This window comes from Hetaerina americana, unplaced genomic scaffold (genome assembly GCF_022747635.1).
Source record: "Hetaerina americana unplaced genomic scaffold, ioHetAmer1.1.p SCAF_52, whole genome shotgun sequence".
NCBI classification, from domain to species: domain Eukaryota; kingdom Metazoa; phylum Arthropoda; class Insecta; order Odonata; family Calopterygidae; genus Hetaerina; species Hetaerina americana.
In genome coordinates, this window is record NW_027287117.1 from 3,030,252 (window position 1) to 3,050,668 (window position 20,417).

Genomic DNA, 20,417 nt, shown 5'->3' on the forward strand with positions numbered 1-20,417 from the left:
ACTGAGTTATTTATTTTATTAACCTAGAAATGTATACACCACCACACACTGACAGTTCATGTTTGAATTTATACAAATGGCCAGTGTTACAAAACACATTAACGCGCGAAACACCTCAATATGAAAGGTTGTAAAAATTGCTGAAGAGGTTGTAAACTTAATCATACCATTTACTCTTATGCTCTCAGAAAATTCAACAAAGTGCATTTCACACTCATTAACTCGAGATTCCTGACTCGACATAAGGTGAAACGATGAAAGAAGTCGGACTAATGGGAGTCAATTAGAAGTTCTATCCAAAATTTTGGAGGTATTACAAGAGATTGATGCATTGCATGGAGTAATTCATATCACCATTACGATCCTGGCGAGCTGTAGCCTAAGGTAATGCAAATAGCTGAAACAACATTGCCAGTCCCCTCCTGTCGGATAACTGTATTTGTTTGCTCTATTCTTGACAAAGAATTTCTGGAAATGTCATTGAGATTATTTTTGTAATGCACGTCGAAGACACTTCATGAGTCTTTTTCTTTCAATTTCCGTCACTATCACAATAGAATACTATGTCCTTACCTGAGTAGCATACACACCTGGTTGGATAAATATTCATGACTAAATTAACACTTTACCTTTTCTATTCTAGCGCAAATATCTATCATCTTTCATTATTAACTTGTACTTAGTGAAAGTATTTTGAGTATTGTAATTGTTGTTATAATCAACCGTCAAAGTTTAAACTCTCATCCTCACTGTTGCTTGTATTTCATCTGTCATTGGCTGTGGGATGCTCTCAAGTCTTTTGCCCTTGTTTCTCTGTAGTGTTTTGTTATTCTTTCCTTTCTGTTCTTTGCTGTTGTACTTCCAGGCATACATCCAGCTCATCAAAGTTTTCCCAAAAAATTTTAATTACTCTATACTTTATACTTGAGCATATACATCAATTTCCATCTTTTTCTTGAATTAAACCGTATCTGACGAACGAAATACCAAAAAGTTGAAAATTAATTTTAGATTTCTAATTTCCAGCTTTTTACAGTTGGATATAAATAAAAAAATAAATACATAAATAAGTGATTTAACATAAAACAAGAAACCATGACTATAGTAATTTACCTGAAGGTCGGTTTCGTAGGTGTTGGTAGAGTTCACCCGGTAATAAACCCGACGGGGTGTGAAATTCACTCATCAGGGTGTTGAGGAGGAGTCAGTTCCTTTCCCTGTAAATAAGTACACATTCATACAATGGAGAAATAATTTTTCCCGTAAAAATTACTCATTAAAAGGCTTCGTTCATATGTGATAGCGCGACTGGTCATTTACAGTCGAAATTTAATTGCTAAATGTGGGTCATCAGGAGCCTTTTTATTACTTTTTATGACTTTATCTCAATAACTTCTCTGACTTCGACGATTGGCCAATACTATTTTCTTCACTTCATCAATGTTTTCGTCTGTTGTTGACGTCGTCGGGAGTCTGGCATTCGAAAAGTGATATCAAAACCAAAGTGAAATGAGTGATTTCACAAGCATTTGCCGGCTAAAAGATTCTGAAACAAAACCTTAAGAAAATACTCAAAAGCATTTCCGTCACTTCACTTGTAATACAGCAGTTTTTCGGCCAACACGACTGAGATTAAAAAAGGTGAGCTCTACCATTCCCTCTCTCAGACCAAACTTTCGGTAAAATACCGTGGCGATAATTTGGCATTCGTCAATAAGGTCACCCACTTAACTCAAATTAACTACCGTATGTGATCAGATCGTGGTAACATCAATAGGCACTCGGCACCCTAGCAGTGCACTTGTGCGTCGACATCTGACTCTCATCGCCCGCGTGGAAATAATAATAATACCTCCACGCTCCGTGGGCGAGGCGCGCAAGGGCGTCGGGTACAAGGCGTCGCTCCACCGCCTGCCCCGGGCGTTACCTCACTCTCAGGAAGTGCCCAATTTCCCCCCGGAATGTCGCGCCACTCCCTCCCCCGCGGAAACGGACGCGACCTCTCAACCGGTCGAAACTCGCACGGCGCACGCTAACTTCGCTCGTCCGGCTGGTCATCGTCCGCCGCGCAACATGCAACCAATGAATGTCGAACAAATTACACCTAAGCCATAAGTACTCATTGTGTTCACTTCCATGAAACGGTTTCATAACTCACATTTTGTCAGGAAACATATGTTTGCTATATCTTCAAACGGATCGGAGTCAGCGTTAGCTGCCCTGAAAAGTATCAGAGGCTTTCCTATCATACAGCATTTATATTGCACATATATTTTTATGGAAAAATCGCCAATAGGTGAATTTACAGTGGTTTATGCTCACCGAAAATACATATTATCCATTTAAGTAAGTTCTGACAGACTTGGCATTAAAATTTCATATTTTTTTAACTACTCGAATTTTTCTAATTCAAAAATTACGCTGCTGCAGCGCAACCAACGGGAATGATTAGAGGGTAAATGATGGTTCCTTAACTTCCCCAGGAATTACTCCCCAACATTATGCAGTGATTATTTTTCCCACGATGTGGCCATATATACCAACCATCAAATGCAACAAGCCAGGTAATGCTAGAACCCGAAGTATTTGATATACATCATCATCACACATTCTACTCTGCATTGCGACTGGCATTTCAAAGAATCAATCAAAAAATACTCAGCGGAAAATGCAAATCAACAAAAGCACCCGAGAAGAAAGATTCCATGAGTACGAGAAAAAGATAGATGCAAATGATATGTACATTGTGAATTCCAGATGAATCACTGTGATTGTGATTTATTCGCGCAATCTTCGCGTGTAAAACAAATCTTTGCTCCGAAACTAAAGTTCAGCACACAAGGTGGATAGACCATTTTCGTCATAAGATTGAGAAACCAACAAACGGGTCGGGAGATTTTAACGATCGAATGGGCCAAGAGGGGCACATAGAAACAGAACAAATGCTTCCAGCCAAGGGTAAACATTTTTCATTAAAACAAAGAACATATTTTCCATTCGCCGTATAAATAAAGCTATTGATTCACAAAATTCAAATAAAATAATCGAACGCCTATTGTTCCGTGGCATTGATTAACTAATCTAAAGCTTTAAATCAAAAGCTAAAACATGTACTGTAATATCCCGATGTGTCGTCTCCCAACATCAACCCTTCCCATCCTCCCTTGTCGCCGGACTCCGTGCGCAAGAATCGAACCCCGCACCGCGTATGGCCCTAGCCATCTGATAGCAGGCATAAAGACATACGTACCATGCCCTTTCAGCTCCACCAAGAGAGTAGCCGTCGGCGCATCGAGGACACGGCGAAGACGTTCTCACCCCCCCGCCAGCTGATGACCCCGTCGTCTTTCATTAAAAACACCCCGTTGCCCCAGTCCGACCTGCCGCCCCTGCAACGCCTCCCGCCCCTCGAGGACCTGGACGCAAAGATCGGCCCCGCCGCCAAAAAGCCCCCCCACGTCCCCGCTCCTCCCCCACCTCCGACCGCCACCTTCAACGCCGCCAGCGCGTCTAAGGCCGAAGCGGAGGTCTCCTGCGGGGAGAGGAGGACCTCTGTGTCGTCCGAGAACTTGATGCACCTCTGGCAAAGCGTGCAGGTAAAGACAACCAAGGGCCGGCCAATGGCGGACGGGTCGCTCCGGGAGGACCACGCGTGCCAGTGGAGGCCGATCCGCCGCCGTCCAACAGGACTTTCTCTCCTCGCGGGTTTTCCTTCGTTTTTTATTTTGTGATTTTTTTAAGAAGTTGACCCATGCGAGAGCAATTCACCAACCCCAAGCTTCCTCGCCTTCAAGCCTTCCATGTTTACCAGATGATCTCTTGTGAGACTTTGCTAATAACCTCATTTGAATGACATAACACAACCGACCGACTTTGGAAATCAGTCCTAAATGTTCATGGCTTTATTAACTTTTATTACGAAATAACTCATTGTTGACCAAGCTCATGCCTTTTATGTGTGTATGTGTGTGTGTGTGTATATATATATGCATACACATTATACCTGAAGAAGGCCTAAGAGAAAGCCGAAAGCTTGTACTTAGATGTGTGTCCTTTCACGTGTTTTCTTTTGACATGTTATTGCATGAATATGCATATATATATATATATATAATTATATATATATATATATATATATATATATATATTTATATTTATATCATACCATGCCCTTATGCCCTCATAGGGCATATTTATATAATAAATTGGATAGCAACAAGTAATATAGAAATACATAAAAAGATCACTCATACGTTATTTCTTGATCATTTCGACGGAATTCTGCTCCGTCTTCATCGGAAGATATAGAAGTAATGATGAAGACGGAGCAGAATTCCGTCGAAATGATCAAGAAATAACGTGTGAGTGATCTTTTTATGTTTCTATATTGCTTGTTGCTATCCAAATTATTATTCAATACTTCCGTGTTACTTCGACAAAATTATATATAAATATATATATATATATATATATATATATATATATATATATATATACATATATATATATACATATATATATACATACATATATATATATATATATACATATATATATATATATGTATATGTATATGTATATAGGATTATAGGGCATGTTAAAAACAATTTACCGGTAAAATAAATGCTTGGTTTCAGTGAACACTGTTATTATCTAGAATATTTAGTGAGTGGAACAGGTAAAACGAAGTTCATGAACAGATGGATTGCAATTCGGAATTGGTTTCCTTTACTAACTGGAATACTCTTCTTTCCGTTCCTTCATTCAAAACTTTTTTGCAGTCATTAAATGCGTTAACAGCGAGTTCATTGAAACGGTGCAATCATCTCTTCTATTTTAGCCCAGTAATATTTTTGAAGACGAGCATTTCTGTGAAAACTGATTCCAAAAGACGCCAATCTAAAAGTTCAAGATACGAAAACAGTTTGAGCATGTGCGTTAGACTATTGACATACTACCGAGAAGTAAAGTAGTTAAATTTGAAATGTAGTCAATATCTTTCACGGAGATTTCCTCATAATTTTAACTCTGAAAGATATTAAAATCACCTTTGATTTTGTCAAAATTTAGCTTTGGTGTACCATTTGAGACTGTTCCTCGTTAATCTTAGGCATCGGTAAGAATTTAAATTATTTTTTTAGCAGTCGGCTAAGAGCACTTCTTAACCTTAGTATCATATGTTCTTTTTGTAAATTGTTGAAGTGTCTGTGATACATGTTTCTTGTCAATCTCACATAGCAAACATTTCTGCTACCAACACATTTTCATTTCCAGCAGTCATCAGCACCAAATTCTTTTCCATCAGCCCAAGTTATAGTCTTATTTAAAGTTTTTTTGCACGCGCTTTCACGTAAGCTGCGTAAGGCTTTTTTATTTTTTCAATGCGATGTGCAACTTTTTTTGCTATTTTTATTTTTGGCACTATTTTTATCCATAAAATTTCAATTTTTGTTTCATAAAGAAAAATATTACCGTTTTATTCATTCTAGTGTTTAAACACTAAGGATAGAATAATAATATATTCATAAAATATTGATCTTATATCGACCATTATATATATATATATATATATATATATATATATATATATATATATATATATATATATATATATATATAATTTATTACTGTATAGTATGTTAGCTGAAACCGAACCAGGAGTAAAAGGGGACATTTGTTGAAGCATCCGCTCCATAAGGGATTGGATTCCAATGAGGGAAAATATATCAAAGATTCCGTGATGGCAAAGTGAGGAACGCAATGGCTATAACATAAATTCCATGTAGTGATATTTTTGTTTTTGTCACTGCACATGGTAAAGTATTCTCTGATCCAAAATGTGGGATAGGCAAAGGAGTTAAATGCGAGACAGACCATAGAAACGCGGCACTCTGGATAATGGTCAGGAGTGACTAACCTTTAAGATATTTGGAGGAGAACTTCATTTTGCCCGATAATTCTGAGTTATATTGAGAGAAATATCAGAATGCAGAATGGGAATTTAATATCGTGACTATTCTTACAATCTTGAGCCAGAATAATTTTAATCAATAAGCGAATATAACCATTCCACACGCAAGAGTTTTTTCCCGTGCTACTTTCACTTCTTAAACAGTATTTCAACCAAAGTGAACTGATATAAGAACAATTTTTAAAACCACAAAACTTGTGCTAACAAATATTTTTCTCCAGAAATAATTTATTCCCTACTTTAGCCTTTGAATGCACGTTTGCTGATTTCAGCAATGTTTTAAATAAATGTACGAAATTTATTTAATTATAATTAAAGTTTAACATTATTAGACCTTATTACAGGTATTTGGATCAAGATGATAAATATGCTTCAAATACAAAAAACTATCATTTAGGGATTGAATAATTTTTTCATGAATTGATTACTCAGACCTCTCAAATTACAAGAAATGAATAGAGGCTTTAAAACTACTCCCGAATAGATTTTCGTCGAAATCTGATATCATAAACTTTTGCTGTCAGTATTTGTTACTTTCATTCATCCCAGAGAGCTCATTCAGAGCACTGCAAATAATAGGAATTATTCTTGTCGCCCCCTTTTTATGCAAGTAATGCAATTTCTCTGCCCTAGTAAAGGTGCAACGATTTTTTTTCTTCGACATGTAGATAGCGCATGAGCTGAATCAAGTCCTGGGCGGGAAATCCAGCGGACCAACGGCATCCGCACCCATGCAGAACGGTGAAGTCAACCCAGAGACGGAGAAGTTGAGGACGGTGCAGTCGTCGGAAGAGTCACGGACGGAGAAAGTGGTGAGTCAACATTTGCCTGCTCTCCCTCGCCCATAATTAATCCTAATGGTAACCCAGGGTGACACCGGGATCCCAATCAGCTGCTTCGGGGTTTTCGATATTTCTTATGATCCGAAACCAACACGTCAATACAACAACCCGATCCAAAGCGGAACTCAAAGCAGAGACTTTGGGGCAGTGGACGAGCACTTTACCAACCACATAAATATAGAAAAACGTCGATAAGAAAAACAATCAAAGGTCATATTTCGTGGTATTAAATGCAGCTGAAGCCAGGTTGCAGTATGACTACAGTTCTTTCTTTATCAATTTCGTTTTCTAAGACCAACACTACGAATTACTAGGTCATATTGAAGATGCTATCAAGGAAAAACGTATTATCTCTACTAATATGTTCTGTCTGTGATTTTCCTGGTGCATTAAAATAATTACGAGGCGAGAAAGTAAGACGTTCGCATATTGATGCAAGAGTTTCGGGTTTAAACCCTTGAAGACTGTATATGGCAGAGGGAGAGGAACTGGTTTCTCTATCATCGGGTGTGAATTTCACACGCTATACGATTTACGTTAGCGAGAGGTGTTCTTACTTATCGAGTCGACTGATGAATAGTTTTCCGTGAGTCTTTCTTCATTATAATTATTTGCGAAAAAACGATGAAAGGTTTATTAGGAGAATTAAAGCGAAACTAATTCCAGATAACGAGAAATAAGAAAAGAAAGTTACTTTGAAGATAGTAATGGTGAGAGAAAAATAAAAAAGAAGGAGAAACAGTCACATTTTGTGCGGAAATTTAAATTGAAGAGAGAAAACAAAGAATAAAATATCGGAAGAATAAGCTCTTGTAGAGGAAAGGGTCAGAATTCTACTTTGACCGTGTTGGACCAAAACACTTCCGAGATATGTAAACTGTTCTACCTGCTCTTATTTTTGCACTCCTATTTTAATGTTTAGCTTAGCCTTTTTCATTTAAGCAAATCGCATAACCTTTGTTTTATTAACATTGATTTTCATCCCATACCTGTCGCACTGAATTTCCAATTCAGTAAGCAATGCTTGCAGCCCCTTGGCTGACTGACAAACTAAAGCTTGGTCATCAGCAAACCTAACTAACGAATTCCCCGCCCACTTTCATTCCCACCTCCAGTTCTTCCCATGCCTCTTTAATCATTTTCTCTGCATACAGGTTTAACAGCAACGGTGATAATGGGCAACCCTGCCTTACATCCCTTCCTAACACTGCCCATCCGGACTCCCCCGTTCCCCACCCGCACCTGAGCAGTCTGAGACTTGTACAGGTTGCGGATTAGCCTCCTTTCCCTCCAATCTATTCCTATTTTCCTCAATGTACTCATTAGGTTTTTCCAATCCACTCTATCAAACGCTTTTTCGAAATCTACGAAACAGGCAAATACCTCCTGGTTGTATTTGATCCTTCTCCCTATTACGATCTGATGCTATTATGACCCTGATCTCATTACTGAGATGGCATTACGCGTGTCTCTCCCCTTTCTGAAGATGAATTTGCGAATGAAACATTACTCGGGTAAAAGGTAAAGAAAACTATGTGAACTGGGATGGAAAAATTTCCCACTGGTACCCCTGAGAAAAGGGTAAGGGTAATGTAACGAGGAAGGAGGGGAAACAGATGTTTTGAATTTCTGGAGTATTAGTAATTGATGGCAACTATCACTGAAGAGGACGGGTATTAATTTTTCGGAGTGCTTTTCTCCGGCGGGGTTTTCATGATATTATTATGCTTGGGAATCGTCCAAGTCCTATTGCTTATCGTCCATAGTTTGTGGGAGCATTCGCTGTAACCTAATAACAAAATTGTGATAATGTGAGATATGAATGGTAAATCATAATAATACAATGCCAAACAGACAAATACTTATCCAAAACCTCTGTAGAGCATCCAACAATTTCCACCAATTCAGAATATGAGCTGGCACAGAATCAAATTAACGTGGTGAAATTTGATCAAACGTTCACCAGAAGGCGGCCTTCACTGTAACAACTGCTCTTCCCTCCTTGCGACCGTCTCTCCGCCTCCTGCAGTGCGAATTATTGGCCAGCATTCTCGCTGGAGCAAGTTTGTTTATCAGTTGGGCGACGGGGGAAGGGAGGGGGGGGGTGATGGCAAGGGGATGACATGAGGTCTCTTTAACGATACCGTCGCGAAGCGTCGATGAGTCACCGCCTCGAAGGAATTCCGCGAAGAGGAGTTCCCCTTTCTGAGGACACGGCCCCACGACGGGGCCGCCCCATTCCCGATCGTCGAGTCGCCTTCACCCACCGGCGGTGACCCATTTGTCATAAGCGCCTCGCGGAGACTTCTGTTGAAGGCGCGACGACGCTTAGTGGAATCCAGCCCTCGTGCAATTATTTTCCGTTCCCAAAGCTAGAGTAACCAGCCTGCCTTTGAATCTTTGCTCGATTGACAAAGATGCATTTAAAGGTTGGACGACACAGTTCGGAGACTTGAGTCATTGAACATTAAAAGTCTTCATGACGACACTCAAAACCGTATGCTATTACGCTCACTTTCTCCGCGAGCACAGTAAACATAATAAAAGGATAGATTTATCACAATCATATGGCCATTTAGTTCATCAACATCACGCTTGCGACACGAGAATGGAAAGTTGACGTTAAAATTGAAACTTTTTGACGTGAGATTAATTACGCTGGCGCTGGTTTGTGAATGAAAATAGAAGCTAGCTCAGAGCAAGGTGTTCTAATTTTTCAGTGGCTCCTACTCGTAAGCATGGCACGTTGCCCCGCTACGATGTGTGGCTGTGGGGTACAATGGCTAAATATCTCGCTCTGATCATACGTCACCCAGAAGCTTCCTTTGCAATAAGGGGAGCGTTTGAGTCTCCCGTGAAATGGCCTCTCCCAAAAAGAGTTTTGTCTAGGCCGTTTTGTGGCAACCTCGCGGGCGGAAGTGAAGTAGCCGGGGGCTAAAAATATAAGTTATCCGATACATATCGACTATTACTTGAATTGGATGGAAATTCAATTTGTTTTTCGAAGGTTTACGTTTTTTGTCAAATTTATTCCTTTCCCAAATGAAATCCAGTTTTCATGCTGAATTTCAATAAAATAATGATCTATATTGAATCAAAGAAAACATTTTTCACTCCTCATTTTCCTAGGGCAATAATTTTTGGAACAAATAATGATGAGTTAGCAAATATTACTGTAGCTATGAAGAGACTCACTAATCGTACAAATAAACAGTAGGCGTAAATGAAGGAAGACTAAATTTAGAGTTTTCAGTAGAATTTTTATTTTGCACGGCCATGGTTTCGCTTCAAGATCACATCATCAGACCTGATGATGAGGCCTTGCCTCGCAACCAAATCATGGTCGTAAAAAAATAAAAATTCTCGTGGAATCCGCGAAGTAAGTCTACCCTCATTGAAGCCTAGTGTGACAGACTTCTACCAAATAAGACAATGTCTTAAGTAAAAATAAAGTTCTCTAAAAGATGGAAACGTTTCACACTCCTCTCCCCACAAACTATGATGCCAAGCAATGACATAAAAGTAACCACATTGCTTTAAGTGAGCACAAGTGCAAAATTGAAAGAAGTATTGGAATTGTAACAAGGGTTCTCGGCGTATGAGGCATAAAAGAATAAATGCCACATTTTAATAAAAGTTTTCCTCAAATCGGTGACTCTACCTACGCTTTATTTCAATTTTCGACGCATCCTCGTCTTCCCCGAATGGCAAGAAAACAACTAAAATAATTTATCTACTTGGTATTCGAAAGAGAATTCAAACACTTCTCACCAAGGTTTTGATCAGCTCTGAGCCGCACTTACTGCAGTGGCGCTCTATGCGGAAAGGTCTTAAATTAGAATCACCGTAACACCAGTGACCCAATCGGAATTGGAATCCTAAATATAGTCGAGTAGTTGGTTCGTTCAGCCTTAAGGAGAAAAAGTCATGCAATTCCGCTCTAATGAGTTGAATTCAAATTGTATGGTTTCCTTGGAGTTTCAAAAGCCAATGTTTTATTGGCCTAAAGATTAACCGAAGTTCTAGCGAATAATAGGTAGATTGGAACGGGTGGGTTGAGAGAACTAGAAAGCTTTATTAGCGTTTACTGTTCTTAGCGAAAAATATGCAGACGCATTATATACAAGAGGCTGTGAGATCAAAAATCGACTTGGATCAAAAATCTTCATTTCGTGGCTATCAAAACATTCTCAGTATCAATATTTGCATGCTAATGCAAAATTATCGAGAAATTTACTCGAAATGCTGCAACTGAGAGCTCAAACCAGCGTCAATCGTGAGCTAAAATATCCGTCAAAGCATAAAATTAGGATTTATTAAAATAGTTTTGAGACATTTGATGAAACGTTTAAAGAGATATGTTATCTTTCGCTGATTAGACCTAATTTAGATTATGTTTTCATGTATTATGGGAACCTAACAAATTGGGATTGATTGGCAAATTGGATCGCGTGCAGCTTAGAGAATATAGATTTGTGAAACGTTTTTATTACAAACAGTAGCGTATCAAAATTATTAGGGGAGCTAGGCTGTGAATCACTCACGGACCGAAGGTCAAATTAAAGATTAAATCTCTAGCATATTTCGGAAGGATGTCTCTTTAGCAGCGATGCTGAAAGTGTGTTATTACTCCCATCGTAGTACGACAGGAGATGTTAGCATAATTAGAGGGATTTAGAACAGCACAGAAAAATTAAACATGTCCTTTTTTCCACGAACGATAAGTTAGATAGTCGTATTTATTTTGGAGTGAGATTGGAGTGAGTCTCTTCTACCACCCAAACCCCTCGTCTTACATTTACAATATTAAACTTACATATAAATTGCACAAATAATGCATAAGTAGCAATAAAATTAATGCATATAATACCTATCATATTTCTCACGAACGATAAGGGATCAGAATAAAATGACGTTTGTCCACCAACTGCGCTAGGAGGGAAAGGTGTTTTACGTCAAGGGTAATCTGGTGCCTAATCACCCCATCCTATGCACCCTAGTGGTGACTGACAGGGTGCTAAATAAATAAATAAAATACCAGCAACTGGGATAACAGCCGGACTTCGAGCATCTGATTATCTCAGCTAGCATCACTGGTCATCAATCCTGATAGGACTAACAGGGACACTCCTATCAGGCAATTTCTTCGAGTGTTAATATTTCTTCGCTTTGATGCTTTCAATCATCTGATCCATATATCGCATCCGGAGTTCCCTCTTTTCACTCGGCCCTTTTCAATAACAATTGACAACTGATCCAATCTCAAAATATGGACGATGAGTTCACTTTTTAAGATGTCTTCATTATGTCTCTCCTTACTGGTGTCTAGTACCAGAAAATGCCATACTCGCAAGACGTCTTTCCCGAGGATGATATACTCCTTCCTCCTGTTCCGTGTACTAACCATTGACGCATGGAATCAATAAAGAGCCATACCATATTAATAAATACCTAAGTACGGGAGAGAGAACGACGAATATGGGTGAAAGGATTAGGGGTGCAAGCGTTATAACTTTAGGAAGTCAATGCACCGATGGAATTACAATTAGAAGAAGTGCAACGCTCGATAGACTGCGATGAGAGGAGGGCTGGCTCAATCTGCGCGAACCCTAAAAATAACCCATTGCTGATAAATTTATAAAATGAATTCCAAGAGGAAATAGATACATCATTTGAAAATAAACTCCCAACCTTGAACAACTTTAACACACGCTAAAAATAGATAGAAACACGATACACTTCTATAATTCCAAGGCCTTTGTTCTTGCAGAAAGGGGGCGTGGGAGAAATACTTACGTGAATTGGCCAGTGACACAACACTGTGTAAAATTGTGTCGCTGGTATAGTGTACCAATTCAAAATAAATATAATTATAATATTATAGCAACGTAAATTGATGCTTGATAAAAGTACATCAAACAGAATAAATATGCCTTACTGGGATTGCATTGGCACAGAGTAAAAGTTTTTCTTAATTAGCAAGATATCCACTTTGGTAATAAACGGCTGCATTTGAGTGATTTTTGACAAGAGGTCACTCCTGAAGTACTGCGCAGCAGAATTATCTTTTGAATAAAAAACATTAAATCATTCGTCTATTCTTCACTCTTTAACCCTCCTTTCATTTTCTCAAGTTTATCAATTGTTTTCATATCATCCCTATATCTCGCAATTCTCCCTCCCGTCTCAGACCTTAGCCCCCAATTTCACCTTTAGATCTTTTCTATTGACTTTCTCTGCTTTCTCAAAACTTTTCCAAGAACACATAGCACATAGCAAATCTCAAAAGCCTTTTATTTTAACTCATTCTTTCCCTTAAAATACCAAGTTAGGGAACCAAGTTGCAATGTGCTCATAATTTTCCTTGACGTCTTTATCTAATTTACTTTTCCATCACTATCCAATCTTTGGTAAATCTCTTTGACACATAAATCAGATCCTATTGGACACTCAATTCTATCCCCAAATGCAACAAAATTACTCCATGAATTAGTGAAGCGTTTAAATACAGTCAGTCTCCTGTAAAGACAGGGAACATGCTGGAAAATACATAAATAGCATTTCCATAAGAAAATATTGTTCTAGTGAGTGCTACTACCCAAAGTTGCAAAACCAGCGCCATCTCAAAATATAAATAAAAATATAATACTCGGATGTATTGTAAATCTGCAACCCGGACGCATCACTGCAATCCGAACACCATAATTCAAAATTATACTCTACTTTCGCATTTATGTTTGCGTTTTTTAGGGAAATATCATAAGTCCCACAGCGTTGACGGATTTCTACATGGCGACTTGAATACTTCCGTCCTAATGAGACGGATGTTGGAATAGACGAGATGAGGTTCGCATATGAGTCAAGTGACGCAACTCACAAGGACGAGATGTAAATAGATTGACGGCCTTTGAGGAGGGAGGGATGGGGGGTGGACTACGGGAGGAAGGGCTTTTGGGGGCGAGGAAGGAAGGGAACAAAGGGAAGAAGGCAGGCGGGAGGCCCTAGCAGGGGGAAGAGGGGCCGAGGTAGGCGGGGTCGCGTGTGAGAAGCGAGGCGGGGCCGGAGAGAGGGTTGAGGCGTGCTCGGGTTTATTTCGGTCCATGACACCCGAATACACGGGAGGACGGGGTGGGATGGGGCGGGGGAAAATGCTGGAAGGTCATAGGGAGAGATGCAACGAACAGGCGTTGCGTCGGGGCGGGGTTGAAAATGCTATGGCGTCATCCAATTAGGCTTCATTGAATGCGGAAACCGAAATATGATACCAAGACGATTAATTTCGGTTCTGATTTGAATGTTCTGCTTTAATTAAAATTGGTAACAATTTAAATGAAATTATCATTAATTTCTCGTCTCACCTTTTGAATGAACACTTGTTTCCATTTCTAAATGAAACAGATTGGTGGTGATTGGTAAAATATCATCATCTTAGGCCTGAGTACACAGCGTCGAATTTTTTATTTCATCATGACAATGGATTCAATGGATTGGGCTGCCATTTCTTGAGGAGCATTGAGACCAATGACTAAACATCATCTCGGAGATACTAATCTTATATGATAAGCGTAAAAATGTATTTTTCCTCCAGATTTAAAAATAAAAGATTACAATGTTATCGAACTTTTCAATCGGCACTCTATTCCACAAAATCCAAAGTTTATTAATTTAGAGGCCTTCGAGTCCACCAACAACTAAAGTGATTCCTTTGAATCGTATGTTCGGAGCTGATTAATTATCAATTAAAATCACTATAAATGGCACTGGGGACGAAAATTAAATTTTTCACCAGCCTCAAATAAATAAACTTCGAAGGTCTGCGGCGCATTCTTTCATGCAAAGTTACATTTTTCGACTCAAATTAGCATCATCAAGTATTCTGATGTCAGCATTCACAATGAAGACACGAACTATAGGGAATAAACGAAATAATATCCAATTTTCCTTTTATTTATCGATGGAGACATTCCCCACGACATTTCCCTAAACACTTCTGCATTTTCCAAGAAATTGCGGGAGATCCCGCGACAGTAGCTTTTTAACTGAGTTATCCACTAAATGTGCATTAAAATGCATTGATTTCAAAGTTGTAAAAACAATTTGCCATAGCATGGATTCGAACCCACTTCCCCTCTATGCCCCACCGAGTCGTGCTTTAACCAGTTAAGCTATCGGAGCGTACTGTCACTCTGTGAAATTTTGGAACTAGGAAAAGGAACAAGATGTGCGACGAAATACCGTGCATGCAATGTCACTTTTTGTGACAGAAATTTGTATTTGTGCGAGATACGCCACGGTCCACGAGGTTAAAGGTGATCGCCCATTGGCAGTAGCGTGGAATCACGACATAACAATGGAACTCAACATTTACAGGCGCGCTATAAAAGCTGCCGTTCCTTAGATGGGCCAGTGAAATGATTTCAAATCTCAGTGAGACAAGAGAATATTCATGAATTTTTTCCGACTTTCCGGGTACTCAATGCAGAAGTTCGACTTCTTCCACCCTCTCAGAGGCGGAAGGAGGGATCCGTGGGAAACGATCGGGAGGCACGAGTGGAATCGCGGAGCGGGTGACGAGGGTCGGGAGAGTAGGCATCTCGTCGCCGCGACAATAGAAAAAAGTGAATGTTAAATATACACCTCGCGCTAAAAAGCCGTCGGGGGAATCGATGACGATACGGCCGATGGCGTGGACGGGGAGAAGGGAGGGCCCTCGGCGAAGGTCTTGCGCGAAGGCCGGCGACCACCCGGAATCAAATTTAAACGGCACGGCGCACTCAAGAGAATTGAGCCCGGGGACTACATCCGATCAATACCGCGGGTGATAATACGTCGCGGTGCCCTCGGACGTCACCCTTGAAGCAATTCAGATCTATTCCCACCGTTGCCACCCGCCACAATGATCATCACGATGCGACGGTCAGTTAACACGGCATTGGTGAAATCCGCACACCATTCAACGGTGAGATATTGAGTGGGGAGGTTGCCCACTGAACTGACAATCATCCCTTCCATTCGTACGAAATTCCGCAATAAGAATAAATATTACAAAAAAATTTCTAATTGGCAGTATGCTCAAAGACATTCTAAATCTAATAGAATGAATTGAGGCGTCACTTTGTGGAAGCGATTCATATGGGCAAAAAAATACTTTGTTTTTCTACATATATTTTTGTGTGAAAGAACAAAGTATTTTCTTTACCGATGTTTCAATCTATTTTTTGTAGGAGTAAAAGGTACATGAAAAGAATAATTTAACTGCCTTCATGCGGACTTCACTAGTCTACGAATTCGCATGCGTATTGACTAAATAAATACAATAATGAATTGGAATGGTCCGTTAATGTGTGATTATGTTGAGCATAAATATGGAACTGAAATGAATCGTGAATACTTCGAAAGGATTAGAGATCAGAAAAGCGATCTATGGAGGAAGTCTTCTGGATAAAGCAAGAGACTCGAGCACAATAGTTCGCCATCCAACAGCCGGAGGAGTGGCTTTTGGTACATTTGACAACTGACAGATAATAATTCAATAGCTAGAACTACACTTCATGGTAATGCTTGATAAAATTTAAATAAACGGATTGAATATTGCGAACAAATACTAAAATTCGAGACAACCCATGTGTCAATCATTTAGTGAACTCGAAAACGAATTTCAAATCTGATACACGAAGCTTAGAAGAGTCTTCCTCTTAGCCAGCATATGGTGCACTTATACCTGGCTATTTACTCTTAATGTATTACCTTTGAAAAACACAATTAATTGAACACAGTGTCGCCTTATGAAGTTCAAATAATCAGCCCGAACCGAAGACTTTATTTACAAGAAATTAAATTCGGAAAAATTAACCCTGATTAAAATTTAAAAATCTTCATATCGTTTACTGCAAAAATAAGCAAACATATTTCACCTAGAGTTGCTCTACTGTAGCATTTTCAGTCTTAGGAATAAACCCATATATTTCAGGGGAAACATTAAAATATTTTTTTTTATTAATTTTACTTTGTTTAATAATGACATAAGGAAATTACAGAAGTATTGTCTGACCTTGGGCACAAATAAAAATTTATTTCACCTATTCTTCTTCAATGAAAGCATTTCAAATCATTTTCTGCGAAAATATTCAATGGCATCAAAATTCCGTTCCTGTACCGTCAGGCCAATGCTTGTGATTTGACAAATTTCTATGTCTATGCATACAGTAATTCGGCAATTATAATTAACTCATTGATTCCAATATATTTTTTAAAGTTTTTATCTGGAGTTCTAATAATTTTGGATGTTTTGTATTCAGAGAGAGATATTGCTTTACGAGAAGAGTTCCCCAGAGTGTTCTGAAAGTTGACACGAATTTCCTTTCCTTTCATACCTTTCTTAACGAAGTACTTAATCACTGCTCGAATCTCAATTTTTTCCCTTTTTACAAATCACTACACGGGAGCAACAACAGAGAGGCGTTCGAACCTCAGACCTCTTCCCAGAGCAGTGACGCGTAAGGCGTTTACTCATTAACGATTATCATTTCCACGGGGGAAACTCGTTGCACTAGCGCTGACATCTGGCGGTGATCCCGAGAACCTTTCAAACTACTCTGGTAACTTCGAGAATAATCGAACAATAATATCCCCTCCTTAACGGTATATTACCATGCAAATGATTCACGGTCCGAAATTCGATGTGGTGAGGCTGAGACGTCATCGGGAGGATCCATTCTCCAAGTAAGACAAAAGAAGGGCGGAAGGTGAAAGGAAATTCCTACCCAAACACCGATAGGTATTTGATTAGGAGTCTCAGACTTATGTCATCAAATCAAGAATTTCAAGGATGGACAAGAGGGGAGGCCTTGCCTCCCACATTGAAGGGAACACTTCTATTGGGCTCAGCTTCATCGCGCCGGAATAAACAAACAGGGAACACAACGCGTGTCCTTGTACTATCGAAATAACGATGAAAAAATAACAAATAACGATGAAAAAATAACATTTAGCTTTGTTGGAACGAAGTAAAGGATTGTGATACGTAAATGAAAATTAAAAATCAATAAACAACGGTGAGCATCGATACTAATTCTAGAGAATGTCCTGAATCAATTCATGCGGTGAGATGCAAATGCTCACTTTTAAAACTTTCAAAACATGACGGCCTCGATCATATTTTGTGCCTGATTTAGCTCCCTAATTTAGCAAATGAGTATAAAATAAAAAAGTGGATACAATTTGAGAAAAAAACTTTTAAGTTGGAAAGATCATGCTTCGAAAAATGGGGGAGTCATGTTTAAAAAAATACTTGGTTAACATTTAATAAAATTTCAAAAAAATTGGATTTTATATAAATTTGAAATGGAATATAATTCGATCGCCAGCGATTCGCATTTATATCGGATGTCGTTTAGAGATGCGTGAATTCCGAGCGCATATATACGTACGTAAACATCCTACGCTCGCTAATGGTCGGCAGAAAAAAATGAGGAGGGGCATATTTTCCGAAGGAATTCGGAGCAGGGCGGGAGAGAGGCTGGAAGGGGAGGATTGGATTGCCTCCTTGCACGTCTCAATCAATCCCCCCGTCACCTCTCCTCGAGCGGAAACTCCGTCAGTGTTCGCGAAATGTCCTGCAATGCACATAATATTTTCATATCCAGTCACCTGCGTCTCTCATCCACTGGGAAACTGTTGCGGCTGTTTCTCGTAAACATTTCCAAAATTTATTAGCTGATTTCCTCAGGGTAGATAAGTTTTCCCGATATCTTTTATGCTTACCATATATGTGCATGAAAATGAAATTGCTTTTGTGTTGTTCGGAATCTAAGTAATAAAGGTAAATAATAATAAATATGGTATGATATCTTGGGTATTTTTAGATAATCAATAGATACTTGGATTCCGGGGAATAGATTGTTTCTACTCACTGCTCTGATAAAGATTTCCTTTTGGTGGCTCAAATATGTATTCATCGGAATAGCTTCTCATGGAATTTATCGGGCGAAATATCAGGGAATAAATCGGAAAGTTGAGGTTACCGTCGGAGAAACAGCAATTACTTCTTTATATTGGATGGAAATGTGCCCATTGATAAATACAAGTTATTTTCAGTTAATCGCGGGTGTAATACAAGTAGGGTGGCAAAATCCGAAAACATTTTGGGCCGTATGCTAAACATGATTTGCAGAAAAGTTTTAGATAAAATGTTGCGTTAAGTTTAATTAAAGTTTTATTCGTAAAATGATGGCACTAAAATATGCGTAGGTGTAATAATCTTGAACTAAAACATTAGCAAAAGAATATTTTTTTAATTTTATCAGAAAAGAGCATACTTTAGCCTATTTATAAATTTGTTGATAATTACATGGAGGACATAGCTGAAAATGACCTTAAGCGCTAGCAGTCAGTTTCTAAGCATCAATATTTACATTTAAATGATTGGCAAAGTTGAACAATAGGTACAAATACAGCAACATACCTCTATAATAAATACATATATCCACTTGACAAAATCAGCGACGCTTTTAATGAATATTTTATTTTGAATTCTTTGAGAAAATATTTTCAAAGAATTTATATTTTCAAATATTTCCCGCGGATCACATCAAGTGAACGAACAGGCCTGAGTCACTCAGAAAGGCTGAAATGTGTGATAGAGGTGACATGTGATCACTTAAAAGGTTTATGTTTCACTCCAACTATAGTTCGATGAGTACTAAGACAGGCAATGAGTAGATTGCATGAATAAAGCACTGCAAGATAGTGTTACTTTTAATCCGATTACTGATGGTTGTTAAAGGAAAGGAGAAAGCAAATTTGGCAGCGTTGTAAAGAGACCCCGTGACCAAAATGGTCGGAAGAATCCGCCTCGTTTGTTTTCGCGTTTTTCTTTTATCCGAGCAACGACTGCTCTTTTGTAAGTACACTCCGATTTAAGAGGTCTGTTCAAAAATTATCGTGAATTTTGAATTTCCGCGGGTTGCGTGTATTTGATTTTCGATTTTTTTTATGGCGTTATGTTGCTACTTGCGTCTCTCAAAATGTTCGGCCATTTTGAATGTTGAGTTAATTGTTGACGGCTGTTTTGCTTGGACGTGTTTTGGCTTGTCTTCGATTTTTGCCTCTCCCAAAAAATACTCGTGCATTCAGTTTGAAACAAATAATATAATATATACTCGTATATGTGACCTCAGCTCATCTTTATTGCAAAACGATGATATCATACGCATTTAAAAGGACACATTTTGCAAGCAACAACATCATTGAATCAATAGAACCATGAAACCGACTCAATATGGCACTGAATTTCGCTAGGGATTAGCACTAGGCTGATTTATATAACAGCTTCAAAAGTTTTGTAGATTGATACCTATACTGATGGAAAGACGTAACAATCAATAATTTCTTATCCGAAAGGAAGAGCTCATTTCAATTCTCTGAGAACGACACGACTTCCGATCGGCGTCTCCGTTGAAGCTAAGGTCACGGATTTCGCACAACTCGAGAATCTAGCTCAGCTTTCAGGGAAGCAGGACAGGTGGGGACGGAGTTTTGGATCGAGAGAAGGGGGGGGCGGTCACGGTGAGGGGAGAAAGGGTTCAGGGAAAGGAGGGGCAGGG

At 39.0% G+C, this 20,417-nt stretch overlaps 1 protein-coding gene across 4 annotated transcripts in view; it reads left to right on the forward strand.

Annotated features, from left to right (window-relative positions):
* Positions 1–20,417, forward strand: part of LOC139694679 (fap1 adhesin-like) — a 223,224-nt gene that overhangs the window by 85,436 nt on the left and 117,371 nt on the right. For 3 of the 4 annotated variants that reach the window (XM_071593177.1, XM_071593175.1, XM_071593176.1), the window contains exons 8-9: positions 3,264–3,596; positions 6,640–6,783. In XM_071593177.1, the coding sequence (XP_071449278.1) occupies positions 3,264–3,596; positions 6,640–6,783 (477 nt within the window). The remainder of the gene's footprint in view (positions 1–3,263; positions 3,597–6,639; positions 6,784–20,417) is intronic. The other variant, XM_071593178.1, reaches the window with a different exon arrangement.